We start from the raw sequence: 24,695 nt of genomic DNA, 5'->3' as shown, positions 1-24,695 counted from the left end.
ACAAAGATGTTGTGTCCGCCGAGAACTAAGAAAAAATAAATAAATGTTAAAATTCTCTCTCTCTCTGTCCCCCTCTCTCACTCTCTCTTTAAAAAAAAATAAAAAAATAAAAAAAATATAAAAAAAAAAAAAAAAAAAAAAAAAAAAAAAAAAAAAAAAAAAAAAAAAAAAAACAGCCAACTATATGTTGTGAGTGTTTCACCGCAATTCAACAATGCGCATTTAAGAGCTGGAGCCCTTTAAGGATCGCGACTGGGTGGGGGAGGTGGGGCCAGAGAGGCGGGCTTGTGAGAATCACGTGAGGCAGCGCCTGCGCAGAAGGGTCACGTGGTGGCTGGGCCGGGGAAATGGCGGCTTCAGGAGAGAGCGGGGCTTCGGCCGGCGGAGGCAGCACAGAGGAAGCATTTATGACCTTTTACAGTGAGGTGAACACAGAATGAGGAATACTGGAGCCTGGAGATCCCACTCGGGCCTTTTTTCGCAGTGGACGGAGGCAGTGGGTCTCCTGGCTTGGACCGTTGGCCGGCTCCTCCTGTCCGGCCTTTGGGGCAGCGGGGTCTGGGGGTGTGTGCGCGCCTCTGGCAGCTATAGCTGCTGGGGGAATCCCCTTGCATTGTATGAGTGATAGGTGCCCGACGTTTGGAGGGAAAATACTAGTGTGGCCAGCGAGGTGCCTGAGCGCGGGCACAGTGCCCTAAGACCTGGAGGCTTGGGCTGGCAGAGATTGAGCCCTTAGTGGGGGTGACTTAGCTGTCTTATTCTAAACAGAAGCCATGACTCCTCTGTAGTGAGTTGTATTAGTGATTATTTCTGTGGTTCACCAACACTAGGCACTGCATCATGACAGGTAGGCATTACATTCTCCCCCCCCATTTTGCAGATAAGAAACTTGAGGTGTAGGGAGGTGAAGTAATTTGTTCGGGATCTTATAGCAGGTAACAACTTGGTGTCAGGACGGGAGCATGCTTGGTCCGAGCTTTATTTACTATTGCATCTCCAGCGCCTAGGGTACAGTAGATGCTTGCTAAGTATTTGTTGAGTAAATGAATGAATATATGAAAGAAAAGCATACCGTTTGGACTCAAAGGCCCTCAGGTTGAAGTTTTGCAAGGCAATTAACTTGATTTGGGTTGAATTCTTTCAGGGCCTTAATATTGGCAGTCATCAGTTTACATGACTATAAAACAAGGAAATTAATATTAAAGCAAGAATTTTCATTAGAATTAAGGGAGTTAACATATAAGAAAGGGTTTTACAAAATATAAAGCACAAGAATCTTTCCCAGAATTAAATTAAAGCTGAAGATGGGATCTCTGTAAGAGGGTATGGATATGAGGAAATAGTTGTGAGCTAATTAAAATTGTGGACCATGCCTTATTTATCTTTTATATCTGGTATTTGCAAACTTTTTTTTTTTTCCCCTTGTGGTACTGGAAATCGAATCCAGGGATTCGATTGTGTGCTAGGCAAGAGCTCTACCACTGAGCTACAACCCAGCTAACTCTGGGATTTGTAATGGCACTTGTTACATAGTATCTTCTTCATAGTATTACATTTAAAACCATGAATTAGCACATCCTTTTTAATCTGTCCTTTTGAAATACTTTCACTTGAGTGTAAATATATACAGGTCCATGCCCTGATACTAAAGTTTATTGACTTCTAATGACTCAGCAATTTATTGGGACTTGTTTTACTTACCATCTCTCTCTTTTTTTTTTTAAAGAGAGAATGTGAGAGAGAGAGGGAGAATTTTTTTTTTAATATTTATTTTTTAGTTTTTGGCGGACACAACATCTTTGTTGGTATGTGGTGCTGAGGATCGAACCTGGGCCACACGCAAGCCAGGGGAGCGCGCTACCGCTTGAGCCACATCCCCAGCCCCATATTTACCATCTCTTAATTTAAAAAAGTAGCAACCTTTGTTTATTTGAATCGGATGGGAGAAAGTGCCTAAGGAAAGTCTTCAGTCATTAACCACTATATAATGAGCACTTGCCATGCACTACTGTTCTGTTTAGGTTCTGGGAATATGGTAGTGAATTACAGGAAAAGATCCTGTCTTCATAAAGCTTGCATTCTGTAGAGAAGGACCATAGACATATACAGTGTAATATGTAAGTAGGAATAAGGGTTATGAGTATAAGTATTGTGAGGAAAATAAGTCTGGGAAAGAGGATTAGAGAGTATGATAGGAGTGATCCTTCTGTTTTAGAGTGAAGAGAGAAGATGGTGAGAAGGAATGGCTTTTTTATGTTATTGAAATTCTTTGCAACCTTGTTTTGACCATAGATGCTAGAAAACATACTAGAGATTCATTCTAGCCAGCATTCCAACCCTGACAGTGGCACCTAGGATGTTTCCGCAGGACTACCTAGTGTTTGTTCTCCTTGGCATTGTCTTCCAGACAGGGATTTTTGCTAATTCTGTTAGAGATATGTGGGAGGAGTTATTTGCTCCTTCCCTCGGGGTTATTAATGCTGCTTATAGTTCATGATTCATTTTAACCATTATATTTTTTTTTAAATAAAAATTTGTAAATTAAGTGTGAACATATACAAGTGAATCTTTCATCATTAGAGTGGAAACTGAGGGTGGTGGTCATGACTTATTTATCTTCAAATCCTTTTTTTTGGGTGGGGGGAAGGCAGTGCTTGAGATTGAACCCAGTGTCTTACTCTTTGAATCTTTTTTTTTTTTTTTTTTTTAAGGGAAAAAGAAGTTTGATGCCAGTTCTAGAGTCAAACTGCTGGGATAAAAATTCTACTTTTACAAAGTTAGGAAAAAGTTGGTTAACCTCTTTAAGTCTATTTTCTTATCTGCAAAATGGGGATAATAGTAATACCTATCGAGTAGGATTATTTAGATTAATAAATACATGTAAAATTATTATGTTATTGAAATTCAATAAATAGTAGCTGTTGTAATTATTCCTCAGTGTTTAGCAAAATATCTTGCACATGATAGATGTATAAATAATTGTTTGCTGAACATGTTACTGAGTATTATGTTAAGATAACTTTGAGCTTATTATTGAGGTTACTAATGAATTGTTTAATCCTCTTTAGGTGAAACAAATAGAGAAGAGAGATTCAGTTCTGACGTCCAAAAATCAGATTGAAAGATTGACCCGTCCTGGTTCCTCTTATTTCAACTTGAACCCATTTGAGGTGAGCTGATTGATGTTGCCATGGTCTCTCTGATATCTGCAGGCAGACTTATATCAGAACACACAGTTAATTTGTATCTGTTGGAATTCAGAAAATTCTGTAGTAAAGAAGTTTATGCAGTAGGTAGGTTGTCTTTGAACTTGAGTAGTTTTACTGTGAGCACAGTTAGGCAGCATGTTAAAGAAAATGAGTTGGTCTTTGCCTTTGAAATGTTCTCCATTATCTTTTTAAAAAATTTTTTTTCAGGTGTAGATGGATACAATACCTTTATTTGTTTATTTACCTTTTTTTATGTGGTGCTGGGGATCGAATCCAGTGCCTCACACATGCTAGGCATGTGCTATACTGCTGAGCCACGGCCCTATCCCCTCCATTATCTTTTAGCAACCAAAATATACAATATTTTCAGATGTAAAGGGGTAGCTAGCCTTAAAAATTTAGGGTCCTTGATTTAAACTACTTGTAAAACAAAGTGTGAAATTCCAGTGAGTAGGGAGGCTAAGGCAGGAGCACCACAAGTTTGAGACCAGCCTTGACAAATATAGGCAAAAAATAGAACAAACAAGAATAAATAACTGTGTTTAATCCCATCTAAGAGATATAGTCATTCCTGTTAAACTGTTTTATTTAAAAATAGGATCATACACTTCATAGTATTTTTTGGAGGGAGCTGGAGGAGCTGAGAATTGAATTCAGGTCCTTGGTAATGCACTTCGTCACTGACCTATAGCCCTAGCCCCAACTTTATGCTATATTATATTGTTTTTTTGTTTGTTTGTTTGTTTTTTAAAGAGAGAGAGAGAGAGAGATTTTTTTTAATATTTATTTTTTAGTTTTCGGCGGACACAACATCTTTGTTTGTATGTGGTGCTGAGGATCGAACCCAGGGCCTCTCACGTTCTAGGCGAGTGCTCTACTGCTGAGCCACAACCCCAGCCCTAAAAATATTTTCTTACAACATTTTTTTTTTTGAGAATTTTTTTAATATTTATTTTTTAGTTATCGGCGGACACAACATCTTTGTTTGTATGTGGTGCTGAGGATCAAATCCGGGCCTCACATAGGCCAGGCGAGCACGCTACCGCTCGAGCTACATCCCCAGCCCTTTTATAACATTTTTAAAAAGTTTATTATATTTAATAATTTCTTTATTATGACAGGTTCAAACTAGCTTCTAACTGTTGACATTTATAAATAATTTTGAAGTGAATATTGTTATATTCATAATATTCATAGGGGGAAAAGTGAATATTGTTATATTCATAATATTCATAGAGGGAAAATCTGAGATACATAATGGGGTGTTGTTTACATTTAACCTATTCACGGGCTGGGGATGTGGCTCAAGCGGTAGCGAGCTTGCCTGACATGCGTGCGGCCCGGGTTCGATCCTCAGCACCACATACCAACAAAGATGTTGGGTCCGCCGAGAACTAAACAATAAAACATTAAAAATTCTCTCTCTCTCTCTCTCCTCTCTCACTCTCTCTTTAAAAAAAAGAAAATAACCTATTCACATTCTCTGTGTACTGTAGTATATATGCTATTTAAGTGGTCATTGTACTATATTGTTTAGGGGATAATGACAGGAAAAAGTCTTTATGTTTAATATAGATGCAGTTTTATTCTAAATGTTGTGTTGTTGTTTTTTAAATATTTTCTTTACTTATGGTGCTGAGATTTGAACCCAGTGCCTCACACATGCTAGGCAAGCTACAACCCCAGCTGTTTTTCTAAAGGTTTTTGATCCATATAGTTGATTGAATCTATAGATGTAGAACCTGTGACTACAGAGGGCTAATTGTCATTGGCATTTTCATCTGTTTGATGAAAAGTGACAGATTATTGGGGACCAAGGTAAAAGCTAGAATTTTAGTGCGCTAGTAGTTGATATCATTCTAGAAGTGGAACCAACTGCCTCATAGCTCTTGTTCTGAGCATAGTAAGTAGTTCTGAATATGTGAAGATAGAGTTGCATCCTCAGGAAGGTGTGAAGTTATGTTTAGGCAAGATTCTATGACTGTCCTTTAGAACTATTGTCTGTTATGTTTCATATGAACATGTCAGCTACTTTGTATATGTATTAGTATATGTGATTGCCTTACAAAGTTGCTTTTTTTTTGTGGGGGGGGATGTTGCTGTTGATTGAAATCACTGAGTTATAGCTTCCCAGCCCTAAAGTTACTTTTTGATTCAGAATTATGTGTTATTAGCCCATTAGAAAAATGTGTGACTTCTGTTTTTTAATGTAGTACCTCTTGAGACATTAAATGAATCAGATCTTCTACAAAGGTGTGCATACTGGTCTTTTTCTAGTTAGAGGAGACACTGCAGTGATGGCTGTCCTCAAACTTTTTTTTTAGTTGGTACGGGGATTGAACCCCAGGGGTGCTAACCACTGAGCCACATCCCTAGACTCTTTTTTTTTTTTTTTTAATTTTTGAGACAGGGTCTTACTAAGTTGCCTAGGGCCTTGCTAAGTTGCTGAGGCTGGCTGTGAACTTGCCATCCTCCAATAGTCCTTACTGAGCAACAGATAGAAACTGGAAAAGTTAGATTGGAAGTCTGAGAGTTTTATTGCAGAAATCTCTATCTAGGGAGCATTGTTCATGTGTTTTTCTTTCCTACCTGCCATTTCTTTCTTTCTTTCTTTTTTTTTTTTTTTTTTTTAAATGTGGTACTGAGGAACCAACCCAGTGCCTCACGCATGCTAGGCGAGCACTGTACTAGTGAGCCATAACCCCACCCCCTCCTTCCTACCTTTCTTTATTTGGACACATTTCTTTAAGCCATTATGTAAGCATCTTTCTTAGGAATTCTATAGTTGTTACTATTATTATTTTCATTACTGGGGATTGAGCCTAGGGATATTTGCCACTTAACTACATCCCCGGCCTTTAAAAAAAATTGTTTTGAGACATGGTCTTGCTAATTTGTGGAGGCTGGCCTTACTGCCTTAGTCTCAACTCACGGGGATAACAGGTGTGCCTGGCTCTACAATTATTCTTTTTTTTAAAATTTGGTACTGGAGATTGAAACCAGGCGTTCTTAACCATTGAGCCATATCCCCAGCTCTTTTTATTTTTTATTTTGAGACAGGATTTCACTAAGTTGCTTAGGGCCTCACTAAGTTACTGAGACTAGTTGTGAACTCACGATCCTCCTGCCTCAGCCTCCCCAGTAGCTAGGATTATAGGTATGCCACAAGCCCAGCTTCTGTGATTATTCTTAATCTAAAGGCTCTCCCTCTGGGCTGGGGATGTGGCTCAAGCGGTAGCGCGCTCGCCTGGCGTGTGTGCGGCCCGGGTTCGATCCTCAGCACCACATACAAAGATGTTGTGTCCGCTGAAAACTTAAAAATAAATTAAAAAAAAAAAAAAAAAAAGGCCCTCCCTCCACTTCCTTAAGGTTAGATGTACTCTGTCCTTTGCTCCTTTTGAAATTATAAGGATCCACCAGCCAGATCCACAGACCTTTTCTGTTTATCCTGTTCAGTATTAGGATTTCAAGGTATTTATTTTACAAGACTCTGGAACTTACACATTATTAGCCGGTCAGGGAGTTCAGGTGTGAACTAAGACCACATTCCTGAAGATACCAAAGGAGACTACTATAATTGTAATCAGGTGTGAACTAAGAGCACATTCCTGAAGATACAAAGGAGACTACTGTAATTGAGTTCAGGAACTTCTCTGAATGCCACAGTAAGGTCTTCTTCCTGCCCCACAGTGTGATGATTTATTAGCTCTTTGAGGTTCAATACACTGCATCTCTCTCATTACTATATCTCCAAAGCCCGAAGCACAATGGAGTTACAATAAACCTTTGCAGAGTTGGAACACACAAAAAAAGTGTTTGCTTTTTTTTAATCCCAGGGATGGGGATTGAACCTAGGATTCCACATATGCTAGGCAAATACTCTACCACTGAATTACATCCCCAGCCTTATTTTTATTTGAGACAGTCTCAATAAGTTGCCCAGGCTGACCTTGAACTTTTGATTTTCCTGCCTCAGTCTCCCAAGTAGCTAGGATTACAGGTTTCATCTCTGCTCCTAGCACCTCTTTGTTTTCTTAGAGCCATACTGGCAACCTGGTGTTACTCATTATTGTCAGGATTACTTTTTATGTTCTACTCTAGAATCTTATGTTCTACTCTATCTAGCTGTCTTCAGTGCTTCTGAAGTTTGTACTGAATATAGAAAATTGATTTCAAAGAGGTTTGGGTGACAGGTGTAAAACATTTATTTTCACTATTTAATGGCTACTTTCAACTTTTAAAGACTGAGGGTTGAGGGGCTGGGGATGTGGCTCAAGTGGTAGCGCGCTCGCCTGGCATGCGTGCGGCCCGGGTTCTATCCTCAGCACCACATACAAACAAGTGTGTCTGCCAAAAACTAAAAAAAAAAATAAATAAATATTAAAAAAAAAAAAAAAGACTGAGGGTTGAATTAGTTTTGTGTGCTTTTGGTGCTGGGGTTTGAACTCAGGGGCACTCTACCCAGCCCTCTTTATTTTTTGAGACTGGGTCTCATTCTTTATTTTTTGAGCTAGTCTCAAACTTGCAGTCCTGCCTTAGTCTCCTAAGTCACTGGGATTTCAGACATGTGCCAACGTACCCATTGTGAGTTGATTAGTTTTGAAGGCAATTGGTGAATATTTGTTGCCAGTAATTAGTGCATATATGATATAAAGTTGGAAAAATAACTTTTTTTGTGTGTTTGTGGGGTCTTTTTTTGTTTGTTTGTTTGTTTTTTACCATATGTGTGAAAGCAAGCTGTACATATTCTAACACTTCATTACTAAATACCTTAGCATGCATCCCAAAACAAGAACACTTGGGCTGGGTTGTGGGTCAGTGATAAGAGTGCCTGCCTAACCATGTGAGGCACTGGGTTCAATCCTTAGCACCACATAAAAATAAATAAATAAAAGTGAAGGTATTGTGTTCATCTACAATTAAAACAAAACCCAATAATACTGTCCCAAATAACCACAATACTATTACCACACATTAAAAAAAATTGATTAAATTATATCATCAGGCATGTATGATGCAGTATGCCTGTAATTCTAGTGATTTGGGAGCCTGAAGCAGGAGGATCACAAGTTCAAGGCCAGCCTCAGCAACTTAGCGAGGCTCTAAGGAACTTAGTAAGACCTTGTCTCAAAATAAAATCTTTAAAAAAGGGCTAAGGAAGAATATAGCTCAGTGTTACAGTGTCCCTGGTTTCAATCCCAGTATCATTAAAAATAAATAAATAAATAAATAAATAAATAAAAGACATTATCCAGCATATAATCCACACTCAAATGGCCCCAGTTGTCCCCCAGATCTCCTGTATAGCAATTTTATGCTTTTAACTGACCCACTATAGTAATCATTTTTCTATCTGTGTGTATCCCATGACATGCTACAAAACTCAAATATACACCATAATATATATTTTTTAAAAGAACCTACCAAGATTTATGGAGTACATTTGGCATGATTAGTTCTAAACTGTAATTTTTTTAGAGACCTTTTTGTGAAGATGAGAGAATTTCCATTTTTTATCATTCACTTTGGATACCTTTTAGGGTCCTTAAGCTTTTTCCCTAAAACTAATGGTTCTCCTTTGAATATTTTTGTATGTAAAGTTAACCTCCCCTTGTTGGTAATCTTAAATGGCTTTGCTCTTCTCATTGAGTGACTCCCAATTCTGTGTGTGTGTGTGTGTGTGTGTGTGTGTGTGTGTGTGTGTGTGTGTGGTGTGGTGTTGGGGATTAGACCCCAGGTCCTTGTGCATGCAAGCAAGCACTCTACCAACTCAGCTGTATCCCCAGCCCCCAAATCTTTTTCCCTTGGGAAGATATCAGTGGGTACACTGACTCTTGAAAATTTTTGTTTTGAAGTAGTTGGTCTCACTTCTCCCTTATCCTTGATTGTGTGCCTAGTATTTGAGAATGGGTATGCTCCTGTTATACCCTTTAAAAGTCTGTTAATTTAAAAACCAGGTGTGGTAGTGTGCACCTGTAATCCCAGAGACTCAGGAAGCTGAGGCAGGAGAATTACAAGTTTGAAGTCAGCCTTGGCAACTTGGTAAAACTCTGTCTCAAAAACAAGAAAGAGCTAGGACTACATAGCTCAATGGTAGAGTGCCTCTGGATTCCATCCCCAGGATTAGGAAAAAATAGTTTATTAATGCAATAATGATTATTCTGCTTCAAAGACCTTTTTTCAGTTTTGATTTTTCTGTTCTTTATTTTTATTTCAAGACTTATTTTCATTTTTTTCTCTTTGCTTTCCTTATTAACCAATCCTCATTTCTACTAACTTTGGAATGTACTTATTTCTACCTCAGTCATCGTTCCTTATGGGTCTGTCTCAAACTCTACTATGATACAGATCATATGGGACTCTTGTTAAAATGTTTATTATAATTTATTCAGGCCAAAGTGGGGCCTATTCTTCAGTATTTCTAACATTCTTTTTAACCTCTGCTTTTTTGGCACCATCCTCAGGCCCTAAATACCAAATAAACATGCTATGTGAAACCCATGGACTGCACTACGAACTCATCTACTTATACCACTCTCTTCTGTAAAAAGCACTTACTATAGCAGTTAAAATATGTGCCCCTGTTAGGTGAAGTGGCACATGCCTATAGTTCCAGCAACTTGGGAGGTTGAGGCAAGAGGATTGCAAATTTGAAACCAGCCTCAGCAACTAAGCAAGACCCTGTCTTAAAAATGAAAAAAGGACTAGTGGTAGAGTGTCCCTGAGTTCAATCTCCTGTACCACCAAAAACAAAAATAAAAACAAAACAAAAAAGTTCCCCCTATTTATTTCTGCATTTCTAGTACATATGAATATATTCAGGTAGTAATTATAAGATGAACATTTGAATGAATGAGTATATTTGTGGTGATGAGGTCAGAGTCCTTGATAGGGAATGTCAACACCAGAATGCATCAGGTTAGAGAAGAGTGATGAAATTTGTTTTTTTTGAAACAGTGTTGCTCAAAAAATATAGATGTCCCTGTCATTTGTCTGTACTCTACCTCTACAGAGTTGGAATCAGACTTTCCTAAAGTGGGTCTCATGTATTGCTCACAGGTTTCCACAGTGATTCTCATGTTCACTCAGGGTTGAGAGTCATTGGGCTATGTAAATTACAAAGTGATCTTTTCTTACTGAGATGAAAATCAGGTAGGGTGTAATTTTTTTCTCTGAGTTGCTGTGCTTTATTTACATTTGTAAAGAATAAAGGGAGGTGGGATGGCTGGTACTTAACAAATGAAGGAGAAATATATTTTCTCATGATATAGAAATGTCTCTTAGGCTATGGAGTAGCTCAGGGGTTGAGTGCTTGCCTTGAAAATAGATTCTACTTTCAAGCACCACAGAAACAAAACAAAATATGTCTCTGGGTGTAAGGTAAATTATTTTCTGATGGAAAGTTAGCATTATTTAGAGCAGTTTTTAGAACTATGTGCCAGTCAGTGTTCTAGAACAAAGGGTACTGTTCTAAATGCTGATTATAATTTTACTCTGTGTGTGTGTGTGTATGTGTTGCTGGAGATTGAACTCAGGGCCTTGTGCATGCTGGGCTCTATCACTGACTGATCTATATATCCCAGCTCTATTAAATATAATTATTGGCTACCTCTCAAATATAAATTATTTAATCTTTTTACAATTTTGATTTTGACTCTTGCAGGTTCTTCAGATAGATCCAGAAGTGACAGATGAAGAAATAAAAAAGAGGTTTCGGCAGGTACAATACTATTTTCCTGTAATAGAGTTTGAATCTTTTGAAAAATCTGTAAAACATATGATTCAACCTGATACTTTTGGGCCAAAGTTTAAACTTTTTTTCCCCAATTTAAGACTAGATAACTATTCTTTAAAAAACTAGTATGGCATTATGTAAAAATGTGAATGTGTAACCTATGTGATTCTGCAATCTGTATTTGGGGTAAAAATGGGAGTTCATAACTCACTTGAAACTATTGTTCGAAGTATGATATGTCAAGAGCTTTGTAAGGTTTTGAACAACCAATAAAAAAAAAAACTCATAATGATAAAAGATATTAAATAATTTAATGACTTTAGCTTACCTGTGAATAGAATGAATTTTATATCCAAAGAGAATCTCTCCAGCCCCTTAATTAAGAATAGACTAGTAGAATTTATATGGAGTCATGCTTACTAAATCCCCTGTCTGTAGGAGAGAACACATTAAAGTGATTCATAACACCTTTTTATCTTTAAGACTTCGATCTTCAATAATTTTTTTTAAAGAGACAAGGATCTGCCTATGTTACCCAGGCAGACCTTGAACTCTCAGGTGATCTTCCTGTTTCAGCATCCTGAGTTGCTGAGTTGCAGGTGTGTACCATGGTGCCTTTCTTATTTTTCAATTTTATCTCCCAACTTACGTAGATACCTAAGAAATACCTGGTTTAACATTGAGAGTGCTTTTAACTGGAGATGGGGTCTCATTGTGTTGCCCAGGCTAACCTTGAACTTGTGACCTTCCTGCTTCACCCTCCTATGTAGCTTGAAATTGCAGGTGTACATTACCTTGCCTGACTTAAAGTTCTTTTTGAAAATTCCCCAGGAAAGTAGATCTATCAGCCTCTGATTCTTGGCCATTCTTATGTTTAATGACTTGAACTACAAAGTTTTATAGTAACTTTTTTGAAAACAGTCTCAGTTTTCATAGCTGAATAACCTAGGAGTTGAATGATGATATTCCTTATAATTTATCTTTGCAAATAGGGTTTTCTATTTTATTATATTTATTTTTTAAAATACACTAATCATATTTTAATTTCATGCCAAGGATACTTCAAAGTTAAAAATTAGTCATTTTGCGAAGATATTTGCAATGTTATCTGAAACTGAATTCATTAACTATTACTGAAAAAAACGTGCCTGGATTTCTTTTTTCTTTTTTCCCCCCACATATTTGGGCTTTCTGTTTTATACTTTTTGGTAACCTTCCCTAACTTCTTTGATGTATTTCATATTTTAATAGTACCTAACTGAATGTAATACTTCAGTTTTGTATGATGTGCTTGTTAATATTCAGTATTATGTTTGCTTCTTCAGTGAATTTTCTCCATATTGCTGACTCATAGTCATCTTTTGATCTACTGTTAAGCCAAAATTGTTTTTATCTTTGCCTGCTCAGTCATTTCCCATTATATAACTCTATAACTTTTTTTTTCTGAGCTCTACTCTGCACTTAAATTTGACTTTTTTTCCTTTTCCAAAAATCTTGCTTCCTCATATAATGCATTAGCAGTTTTTCCAATTTAATAAGCAAGCATTCAAGTCCTTAATCTAAACAGCTTTTTATGTATTTAAGAACTCATTAAGAGTCAAGAATTTTTATTGAATTATTATATGGCCTTACAAGAGAGGCATTGGAGCTGTATGACTTTAGTTTAAATCTTGACTGTATCACCCACAAGCAGTATGAGTGAACTTGGGCAAGTTTCTTTAAACCTTTATGCCTGTTACTTTCTTTGTAAAATTCATGAGTAAGTATTTAAAGCACTTAGAATGTCTTGGTGTTTATCATGTCCTCTTATATACTAACTATTGTCAATATTTACGATTATGCTAATTTCTTTACTTATATTAATCTCATTCATTCAACAACCCACTTAGATATAGGTACCTAATATTCTTCCATTTCTAGAGCAGGAAACTGAGGCAGATAGAGGTTAGATGAGTGACTCAAGGTCTCATACTAGTAAGTGATTTAAGTTGGAAATTAGACCACAGGATTATGGCTCTAGTAATGCTCAATTTAGCTTTGTATTCCCCTCCCGCCCTTTTGTATAATGGCCTAATTTCCCATTTGTTTTTGTTCCTTAACAGTTCCTTTGTTTGAAAAAGTTGGGTTTTGTCTGTCAATAACATTATGTCAGGTATCTTAATTACAGGTGTCTGGAAGAATCACCTGTGTAAGTTTTCTTTATTTTTTTCACTTTCTTATTATGAAATTTTTTTCCAAATATTTTTTTAGTTGTTGATGGACCTTTATTTCATTTATTTACTTATATGAGGTGCTGAGAATTGAGCCCAGTGCCTCACACATGCTAGGCAAGTGCTCTACCACTGAGCCACACCTCCAACCCTTATTATGAAAATTTTATATTTTAAAAAGAAAGAACAAAAATACTCATATACCCAACATCTATGTCTAGCATTCACTTCATTAACTGTATATCTTTGAATCATTTGTAAATTGCAGACACCACGATGCTTCACCCCTAAATACTTCAGTATATATCCCCCCAAAATAAAGGACATTCTCTTGTACAACTGCTTATCTCATCTAACAAAATTAACAATAATTCTTTATTATTATCTGAAACCTGTTGTAATAGAGGTTTACGAAGTCCAGGTGCCAGATATTCAGGTCAGGGGGTGGAAAGTAGACATCTGTATTTTTGAAAAGATGTTTGTAGTGTAACTGGAACTGAGACCCACTATTTTATATTAGGGGTTCTTTTAGGAAAAGTTTCTTTTAGGAAAGATGATTTCTCAGACCTGCTTTGTCCCCCTCAGTGCTCAGCATAAGGATCAAAATAGTACTTTTTGATTTCCCTCTTCCCCTGAATTTTTATAACATCTTCATGTTAGCCTTCCATTTGGTCTCAGATTTGCGTATATGTTTCCCACTTGTGCATTTACTTTTTTAATTTTGTTAAAGACCAATATTTTGGGGTATTTGATGAGATTTGTCAAAATTTTGAAAATGCTTCCTACTGAGCCTTTTTTGGTCATAGTATTTTTAAGCATTTTGTGTAGTAAAGGGAATACAATGCATTCCAAGAGTTACCAAATGTTTCTCTTATTGATGATCCTAACTTTTCTTGTAGTTATCCATATTGGTGCATCCTGACAAAAATCAAGATGATGCTGATAGAGCACAAAAGGCTTTTGAAGGTATTTGTAAATTTACCTGCTTCTGAGTAATATATTTTCAATGCTAGGAGCTAACTGTTCCTTGTTCTGAAAAAGAATGTTATAGTTTTATTTTCTGGTCATGAAAAGGCTGTGGATTTCAGTAAAACAGTTGTTTAATGTTGCTATTTAAGCAGTAGACTTTGGGGGTTGGGAATGTGGCTTAGTGGGCCTATCATGCATGAGGCCCTGGGTTTGATCTCCAGCACTGCAAAAAAAGAAAAAGTAGACCTTAATATTGTTAAAACTTTTATGTGCCAACAAGACTGTTATTGCATAGGATATTTTTTTTCTTTGAATATAAAAAAATAGGAAATATTTTATCTCTTGAGTTTTAATCTAGATCTGGTGTATTTAGCCTTGAGGGTGTACTAAATTTTTTCCAAAGCTTTCAAGGTTATTGTTATAGATCAGTGCTTTTAAAAAAAGTTAGTTTAACAAGTAAATAATTTAACAAAGTAGGGAATGCTTTTAGACAGCACAAGTCCATTTACACTGCCTGAGTATAGTTCAGATTTTCAGAGGGTGTTTGCAGAAACAGTTAATTTCAATGTTTTGCATTAGCTGTGGACAAAGCTTACAAGTTGCTACTGGATCAGGAACAAAAGAAGAGGGCCCTGGATGTAATTCAGGCAGGAAAAGAATACGTGGAACACACTGTAAGTATTTATAGTGCTGCTGTGTTTATAGGAAGTATCAGCAAGCCTTGGGCACCATGTAAGAGGGTAAATGTAACATAGTAGTGCCTACTAGCATTACTTCTGACTACTTATGTGGTCTCCACCACAGATCTGTTGTAGTGAAAAATAGTGTGTGCCTAAAGCTAAAATTCACCCCAAGAGAAGAGCTCAGGATAAGGAATGGCTAGGATACTGCTTCTCTCTTTCCCAAACAGTCCTGTGTTGTGGACAGAGCTGCTCATTACATGTTGCCACATTTCCGCTCATAGTAGAAAAGTGATTCAGCTGTGTGATATGATGCTTGATTCTTGATTTTTGTTCTTGTCCCTATGAAGGGCTTGGAACATGGACTTGAGAAGTGCTGGCTAGGGGATCTGAGTAAAGTTTTTTTTTTTTTTTAAAGAAGGTACATATTCATGTTAATAACAGAGTTGGAAAGGACTCAGTTGAAAGAAATTCAGATATGGCTGGTGTTTTTTGTTTTTGTTTTTTGCTTTTGGGGAATTTTATAAATCTTATAAGTGACGGGAAGAGGCATGCTTGAGGTAAGAAAGGTCTTTAATGTTTTACTTGCTGGAGCAAGAATCTCAAGGCTGTTATAAGAGCTGTTTTAATGGTGAGTGAATGTGGAATGTGACCTTCCTTTTGAAGAGCTTTGGAGTCTGAAATAGAACTTTAATAATAATAATAATTAAGAAGAAGAAGAAGAAGAAGAATTCAATTTAGATGAATTAAGTAAATTTAAAGAAAAGATGAAGGACCATAACTGCATCCCGCTGGTCATGTGTTGGAAATGGCACCTGTAGGTCCAATCCTAGTAGATATCAGAAAAGTGCATGACCTTTTCTCCTTAAGTCGTTGTAGTAGTTAAGGAACCCTTCCTTTTTGTATTTTACCTGTAAGAAAGTCACCCTTATACTTCTTTACCACAAGGTGGCAGTAGGGCCTTTCAGAGCTTGGAATGCACTTGACTTGGATGATATAATAGGTTATTTAATGCAATGGTATCAATCTTGTGTGAATAGGTATATTTGATTTTTTTTTTAAGACTCAGTGGTGGCTAAAGTGATAAAAATATAAGTTAATGTGATGTGAAAATTATTGGTTTCAGGGAGTTTCACAGTGAAAAGGAATAAGAATGTAGTTGTAGAAATGCTAAAAAAAAATCCTACTTACACTTATGCCACAATTTTGTAGCTTCTTCTAAAACGTGACAAGCAGTGTTTTTGTTGTTGTAGTAGTTTTTATTACTGTAACTGTGTAACCACAAGTCAAGAAAAGTAAACAGGTAATCTATTCAGCGTAGCAAAGGCTATGTGGATCTGACTCAGTCTTAGGAATTGCTGATCCTCCAGATCCTCTCTCATCCTTTCTGGTAGATTGGATTTTAGATGAGGTTAGAGAAAGGACCTAATATTCCTAGTTTTCCTTAGTTGCATTGCTAAGTTTTTTGTTTGTTTGTTTTGGTGAGGGGAGGCTTGCTGTTTCTTACTGTAAACTTCCTTTTATGTCTATATCTACAGAAAAGTGTACACATCAGATGTGTGCAGCGCATTGGTAATCTCAAAGTGTGGGTGCTCATCTTCTGATGAAAAAAATTCTTTTTAGGTAAAAGAGCGGAAAAAACAATTAAAGAAGGAAGGAAAACCTATAAATGTAGAGGAAGATGATCCTGAGCTGGTAAGTTAGATATGAGAAAAGCCACTCTATCTTGTTTGATTGGGTGCACTGATTGGTGGGTTTAAAGAGAGGGAGGCCTGAAAAAGATGCATATGTGCTGTAAACATTTTAACTTAAAATGTTATAATTGTACACTGAAACATAATTTTACATTCATTCACCTTACTCTGATGAAGGACTGTCACTACTACTTTGGGTGTACATCTGTTGACTGGAGTTTGCAGTTGACTATTGGATAAGCCACGCTCACCAAATATTATCTACTTTTAATTTCTTTTGAAGTATACTGTAAACTTGGTTTCTTTTTGAAGCAATCCAATAAATGTGATTCATTTTTTAGTCTTTTCCAGATTTCTTTTATGTAATTCACCAGCAATTACTTTTTAGAACTCAAGTGCAATGGATCTTTCAAAGAAACAAGCATTTATTTTATAACTATATTCATCAATTTCTGAGATTTAAATCCCTGTAGCTATTATAATAATTATAGCTGTCGTAGAAAGCTTTGGGAAGAATATAGCCAACCCTTGGTAACAGTTGTCTGTCTGTTGGTCCTGGGCGTTCATGGTGCTTCAGGTGATGCTTTGCAGAGAAAATAGTGGGTTTTAGATAACCCATGGATTATTTAGTGGACATTGGTTAAGGGAGATTCTACTTTTTTCTGGGGAGGGGGTGTTACTGGGGATTGAACCTAGGGGTGCTTGACCACTGAACTATAGCTGTTTTTATTTTTTATTTTGAAACAGGGCCTCATTAACTTGTTGGAGCTGGCCTTGGATTTGTAATCCTCTTGGCTCAGCCTCCCAAGTCACTGAGATTACAAGCTGCGCCTCTGCACCTGGCTTTTTATTTATTTATTTATTTTTGTGGTACTGGAGATTGAACCAGTTGCTGGGATTACAGGTGTGTGCCACTGCACCCAGTTATTCTTAAGAACTCCTGAAACTAAAGAATTAAAAGCTGGTGGAAATCTGGGTATGGTAACATCCCTGTAATCCCAATGGCTGGGGAGGTTGAAGCAGGAGGATCATGAGTTCAAAGCCCACTTTAGCAATTTAGTGAGACCTTAAGAGATTCAGTGAGATCCTGTCTCAAAATTAAGGAAAAAAAAAAAAAAAAGGCTAGGGATGTGGCTCAGTGGTTAAGCGCTCCTGGGTTTAAGCTGGGGTGGTGCATGCCTGTAATCCCAGTGGCTGAGGCAGGAGTTCAAAGCCAGCCTCAGCAATTAAGCAAGATCCTGAGCAATTTAGACCCTCTCTCAAAAAGAAAGAAAGAAAGAAAGAGCGAGAGAGAGAGAGAGAGAGAGAGAGAGAAAAGAGAGAAAGAAAGCTAGTGGAGAGGGAATTGTGTGTTGTTTTTATTTTTGTTTTTTTAATACTTTTTAGTTGTAGATGGACACAACACCCCAATTTTACTTTACTCCTATGTGGTGAGGATCGAACTCAGTGCCTTACCCATGCCAGGCAAGTGCTCTACCCCTGAGCCACAACCCCAGCCCCGGGACTAAGGTTTTATTAATAACTTTGTGTGATAAGGCTAGGTCACTTACTTTCACTTATTTCTCTGTAATTTTTATAAATTCTTTTTTTTTTTTTAAAGAGAGAGTGAGAGAGGAGAGAGAGAGAGAGAGAGAGAGAATTTTTAATATTTATTTTTTAGTTTTTTTTTAGTTCTCGGCGGACACAACATCTTTGTTGGTATGTGGTGCTGGGGATCGAACCCGGGCCGCACACATGCCAGGCGAGCGCGCTACCGCTTGAGCCACATCCCCAGCCCAATTTTTATAAATTCTTTAAGGCTGTTATATAATTCACTTAAAATTTAAAAAGATATTTATTTTTTATTAATTCTTTGGTGCTAGAGTGCCAGGGATGCTTCACCATTGAATCATATCCCCAGGCCTTTTTCTGTTTTTATTTTGAGACAGAGTCTAACTATTGCTTAGGGCCTTGCTAAATTGCTGAAGTTGGCTTTGAACTTGCGATCCTGCTGCCTTAGCCTCCTGAGCTTCTGGGATTATAGGCATTCCCCACTGTACCTGGCTTATAATACACTTTTTTTTTTTTTTTTTTTTTTAGAGAGAGAGAGAGGGAGGAAGAATTTATTTATTTATTTAGTTTTTGGCGGACACAACATCTTTGTTTGTATGTGGTGCTGAGGATCGAACCCGGGCCACACGCATGCCAGGCAAGCGTGCTACCGCTTGAGCCACATCCTCAGCCCTATAATACACTTTTTAAAAAGGCTCTTTGTGGGCTGGGAGTGAGGTAGAGCACCTGTGTACCAGGTATCAGACCTTAGGTTTGATCCTCAGCATCAGAAACAACAACTACTACTCCTGTGTCTTTTCCTCAATGCTGTATTATCAGTTTTGTCACTGTGTTAGGTGCATACAACTGAGATACAAAATGGTGGTAGTTTGAACAAGATAGAGATTTGTTGTCTCTCCTGTATGATAGTGTTGGGGAGGGTCGCTGCTGGTGTGGCAGCTCTATACTGTGTGTCACCCATGGTCTTGGACTACTCTGTTCTTTTGCTTTATAAACAAGGATGTTGCCCCATCCTCATAGTTCAGGATGTCTGTCTCATCAGCTCACCCATGTGCCAAACAGGAGAATAGAGGAAAGGGGGAAGAACCTCAAAAAGCATTCCAGAAGTTGTATATATCCCTTTTCCTTGCATCCCATAGACTAAATAATACTTAAGTTATAGGGCCATACCTAGCTACCAGGAAACCTGGGGAATACGGACTCTTCTTTTTTGGTTACTTGGGATTTAACCCAGGGGTACTTTACCACTGAACAAGCCACCTCCCCAGCCCTTTTTATTTTTGAGACAGAGTCTTACTAAATTGCTTAGGGTCTCCTTATGTTGCTGTGACTGGCTTTGTATTTGCCATCTTCCTGCCTCAGTTTCCCAAATTGCAGGGATTACAGGCATTTGCCACAGTGCTTGGTGGAAATACAGATTTTTATGTTGGGTGACTTTGTCCCTTAGGGAATTATAGTGGAGGGGTAACAAGTAGCTCTGCCTTATTAATAGACCCTTGAGACTTATCAGTTTCATAGCAACCAGCTTACTGCCTAGCTTTGGTCTGGCTGAGTAGATAATTGTAAAATATTTTTGAAAAAAAGTAAAAATTATTTTTACAAGCTCTTTGGAGGAGAGTACCCTCTAAAACATCAAGTGGTGGTAATAGAGTATAGAATTCTTTTAAGAGCTTTTTGCCAGAGCCAGATTCCTGGTGCCATCTGTGTGTGTGGTAGAAGAGGAAAGATCTCTTAGGTTGACAGATGATTTATCTTCTAAGAGCAGCATTGTTGTTGGGGCTGGGGATGTGGCTCAAGCGGTAGCGCGCTCTCCTGGCATGCGTGCGGCCCGGGTTCGATCCTCAGCACCACATACCAACAAAGATGTTGTGTCCGCCGAGAACTAAAGAATAAATATTAAAAATTCTCTCTCTCTCTCTCTCCTCTCTCTCCTCTCTCACTCAAAAAAAAAAAAAAAAAAGAGCAGCATTGTTAACTGGTTCTCTCTGAAGAATCTTTTTTCATTGCTGGGTTTTAATCTGCTTTTTGTCTTGGGTTCCAAATGCAAGTACTTGATTCAAAGTTGTTGTAAAATACTTAATTTTATTTTCTTTTGTCTTTAATTTTCTTGTAGTTCAAACAAGCAGTATATAAACAGACCATGAAACTCTTTGCTGAGCTGGAAATTAAAAGAAAAGAGAGAGAAGCCAAAGAGATGCATGAAAGGTACACATCTGTACATTCCTTTGAGCTATATCTAAATGCCTAAATTAATTAACTTTGGTCTCTTGGGATTTTCCTAATGAAGGAATTGGGTAGTACATCATTTAAGAGGCTGTCTAAAATAGTTATATGAAATTGCCAAGATTTTGAATTACCATGGTAAGAAGTGTTGTTTGACTTTTGGGAAATATTAAATTGACCTGTCCTTTAGGGATTTTAGTTTTACTCAGAAGTATTGTGTGTTTCTTCCTGACTTTCTGGAATAAAATAGGCACGGTAATTAAGGCCATTGTTACTGAGGCCAGAACCTTTTATGGGACTTGTAGCTGCAACTTTGGTGAGTATATAATATTGTATAATGTAATCATTTATACTAATATATGATTTCAAACTAGCCTCCATATCATCAGAAATGTGGAGGCTAGTTTGGTTCCTGTATTTTGTATTGTTGGTTGGAGTTCAGCAGTAACTAGATTTTGCTAGTTGAGGTTGTGTGATATGTTATTTTAGAATTGGGTGTTGTCCAGAGATCTTTTTGATAAAGAAACTCATTTCTCTGAAATAAGGTGGTTCTCAACATAACTTTGTTGCTGGCTAAACCAAACATTTTAGATTACTAAAGGCCAGGTTTGATTACCTTATCTTTCTTTATAACAGGGATGGCTACATCCTTCCCAAACCCCTGCCCACAGTCTCATTTGCATGTTTAGAATGAGACCTTCACAAAAATGTTTTGAGCCCTTTCCAGACAGCCGTCTTATAAACTTCTAAGGAATTGATTGACTTTATATGTTTGCTTCTGTAGGGACATACCTTAAATTTTATAGTTAACACAATTTGTAAATATCACATAAATATTTTTTTTATGTCTTTTCCACTAGGAAACGACAAAGGGAAGAGGAGATTGAAGCTCAAGAAAAAGCCAAACGAGAAAGGGAATGGCAGAAAAACTTTGAGGTAAACTGCTAAAGTGGCTAGGGATTCTTATTTCAGGATAAGGAAACTTGGTTCCTGGGGCATTCCCAGGACCTACTAGGGCAAACAGAGGGAAATGGGGTATGTGGGGAAGAGTGGGAGCTGTAGAGGTTGAGTTTGGTCTGACTCAACCTCATAAGCTCTGTAGTTTTGGCAGGGGCAATGAGGATCCCCAAGTAGTTTTTTAGAAATTGTGGTAGGCAAAGCTGCAAAGTGGGCCTAAGAAAAATGGATTGTGCATTTAATTTAAGGGGGTAAACATAGTGTAGTACCCTACCTAGAGGACTGTTAGTAGAAACTGAGGTCCTTGTGACCCCTGTGTCTTTCCTGCTGAGATTTGAGGTTTTTGAACTTGACTCTTCTTTGATATTCTTCGTTATATACTTAAACTGCTTGGTCAATTTCTGGGTTATAGCATCATTTGATCTTCCTTCTTTGTCTTTTTTTAAAATTCTTTTAGTGCTAAGACTTGAACCCAGAGTCTGTGACATGCTAGGGAAGCATTTTTACCACTGATCTATAGCTCCACCCACTGGTCTTTCTTTTATACAATTTAGGACTCAGGCTTGGTTTGTTGGAGGCGGTCTCCCTGAATGACTGGCATTCTCCTTCCTGTGATCGCAACAGACTCTGTTAGTCACTTTCATAGTGACCTGGATATTGCCCTGATCCTCGAAGTAGCAGAATGGTGTCTTTCCTGTAGCCCCATGGATTGAGCTACGATCACCTGTTCCTTTGTGATATTACCCCTTTGCCCTATTGGGATAGAATGTTCCATGGAAATGCCCTTTGTGGGTCCCCTGCTCTTGCTCTTCCTTTGGGTGTGGCTTTCTTAGATGTCAGTCAACCTGCTGACAGGATACATCATGAAGCTAGACTCACACTCCTGAAACCTGACCCCTTGCCTCATTTGAATGGCTTTACCTCAGTAAAAGGGTTCAGTACTCACTCTCTCTTTCTGTGGACCCTTAAGGTCAGAGGAGTGACGACAGGACCCCCAAAGAAAAAGGTATCTCTGTCTCTTGTGTGGTTATTTTGTACAGCCTAGTTCCCCTGGAGTGACCCTGAGTGTTTTTGTCGCAAGGAACGCTACATTGGTTATCTAGAATTGATGACTTTGTTTCTGTCCCATGTATGAAAAGAAAGAAAAGAGCATGTCCCTTGATAATAAGATATAGATTCTGTGGCCCTCTCAGCACAGCTGGCTTTGGTGCCTTCATCCAAGTTCAGGAGAACAATAGGAAGGTGTAGTGGAAAGAATGGCTGGGACTGCTGACTAGCTGTGTGACCTTTCTGAAATCCAGAGAAATTTGTGAAATGCTAGTTGCAGTACATACTGTAGTAAAGGTTAAAAATAACATATGCTAGGGTTGGGGATGTAGCTCAGTGATAGAGCACTTGCCTAGCATGTCCCAGGCCTTGACTTCTATACCTAGCTCTGAAAAAAAAAAAAAAAAAAAAGGAGAACGTATGCTGACCACTTAGCCCAGAGGTCTCCAACAAATGAGGACCTCATTATTGTGATGAGTATTACTCATTGTGCCCTTCTCTTCCAACCTGTGACTCACTTGCTTCTGGGAGGTGGTATTAGACTCCTGGGCCCCTGGAAGTGGGAGAAAGCTTGGCTTTGTTGTATTCTTGTATTATTCCAGAGGGCTGAACTGGGCTGGGCTACAGAGGGTGGACAGATGGCAAGGCAGGGTCAGGTCCTTCCTCTTATTAATTAGTCTCCTCATCTCAAACTTGTTTTGTTCTTCTTTTTTCTTTCTTCTTAGGAAAGTCGAGATGGTCGGGTGGACAGCTGGCGAAACTTCCAAGCAAATACAAAGGGGAAGAAAGAGAAGAAAAATCGGACCTTCCTGAGACCACCGAAAGTAAAAATGGAGCAGCGTGAGTGACCCTCCTGGGTCACAGCCACAGAAGCTTCCCCCAGCTCTCTCCTTCCTGCTCTGAAGGACTCATTCTTTTCCTCCCACCTCCACCCCAACATAGAATAGTTTTGCTTTTTAGTCCATTTTGTTTTCAATACAATTTAATATCGATCAGAGTAATTCTTTTGTACATTGAAATGAGGGGCTCTGTTTAAAAAAGACTCCCCCCACCCGTTACCCTTAGAACAACCAGGATTGGAAGGTGCCACCATTGGTGCTGCCTTCTTTCCCACAGCCTGTAACTTAATGTTTTGTACTTCACTGAATTGTGATGGTTAGAAACTCCATAGTTTGTGGAAATCATCCAATTAAACATATTGCTTACAGTGGTGTTGCTGTGACTTCAGAGACAAGACTGGGCTGCATTAGGAAGCCCCTTTGCCTCAGTTCTTGTTTCTGGGTGTGCCATCTTTTGAAGCCCCGGATCAGAAAAGGAAGGCAGTGTGGGCATACAGAGCAGTCGCTTGATGCCCTGAAGTCCTCTTGTATTTGGCATGTGCCCTTCTGTCTGACTGACCAATCAGCATGAAGCACTGAGCCACTTACTTATAAACCTGTTCCAAAGAGCTAGCCATCTTCCATCCAGTACCATTGTGTCCTAGCCTGTCTGCATTCGTTAGTGGTAATATTCTTTATGTATAATAAATTTTTATACCCAAACCACTGATGTACTCTCCCTCGGATGTTATTCCAAAGATGGGTCCCTTGTCTAGCTTGCTCTAGTCCTGAAATTGGAGTTGAACATACATAGCTCCCTACCAGTTTCTTCACCTGCAAAAGGAGAGCTGGGGATGTAGCTCAGTGCTTGCCTAGCAGGTGTGAGCCTCTAGGCCTAATCCCTAGTACCTCACACACAAAGACTGTGGCTTCTCTTAGGGAAGGTTTATCCTTGGTGTGTTTAGAATAGCTACCATAGTGCAAATCAGTGTTGCCAGTGTACTATTTTTTTTCTGTGTAAAATGAGAATACTGATTTTTTTTGTTTGTTTTTTTGTCATTTTTTTTTTTCTTTATGATACTGGGGATTGAACCCAGGGGTACTTAACCACTGAGCCACATCCCCATCCCTTTTGTTGTATTTTATTTAGAGACAGTGTCCCGCTGAGTTGCTAAGTGCCTCACTAAGTTGTGAGGGTGGCTTTGAACTAGTCAATCCTCCTGCCTCAGCCTCCGGAGTTGATGGTTGTCATTTTTTCCTTTTTTTGAGATCAGGGGTCTCACTGTGTTGCCCAGGCAGGTCTCAAACTCCTGGGCTCAAGTGATCTTCCACCTTGGCCTCCCTGTAGCCACAGGACTTTAGGCATGTACCACTGCACCCAAGCCTGAGATACTGATCATTTCAAGGATTAAATAAAACAATGGATGAAAGTACCCAGCTTATTGTATATCCTCAGACATTCTGCTTGCTATGAGAGAATGGATCAGCCCTCAGGAGGGGCATAAAGGGAGAAGTGAAGAAGATATGTGAAGGTGTGAGAAGCTGGGTGATTCAAAACAAGACTTTTTCCTTTTGTAGTATCAAAAGATGAGTAAACAAAAT

At 38.3% G+C, this 24,695-nt stretch overlaps 1 protein-coding gene across 1 annotated transcript; it reads left to right on the top strand.

Moving 5' to 3' along the window:
• The first annotated feature begins 282 nt into the window (after positions 1-282).
• Dnajc8 (DnaJ heat shock protein family (Hsp40) member C8) lies at positions 283-23,819 on the top strand. The gene is made up of 9 exons (XM_005317682.5): positions 283-425; positions 3,069-3,170; positions 10,873-10,929; positions 14,054-14,120; positions 14,703-14,797; positions 16,427-16,498; positions 20,162-20,253; positions 21,132-21,207; positions 23,001-23,819. The coding sequence occupies exons 1-9, from the start codon at positions 348-350 to the stop codon at positions 23,121-23,123; spliced, it is 762 nt and encodes a 253-aa protein (XP_005317739.1). The 5' UTR covers positions 283-347; the 3' UTR covers positions 23,124-23,819.
• Positions 23,820-24,695: the final 876 nt, after the last annotated feature.

This window comes from Ictidomys tridecemlineatus, chromosome 11, assembly GCF_052094955.1.
Source record: "Ictidomys tridecemlineatus isolate mIctTri1 chromosome 11, mIctTri1.hap1, whole genome shotgun sequence".
Classification (NCBI taxonomy): domain Eukaryota; kingdom Metazoa; phylum Chordata; class Mammalia; order Rodentia; family Sciuridae; genus Ictidomys; species Ictidomys tridecemlineatus.
Note: the sequence above shows the minus strand (reverse complement) of the source record. Positions and strands in the feature narration are given on the sequence as shown.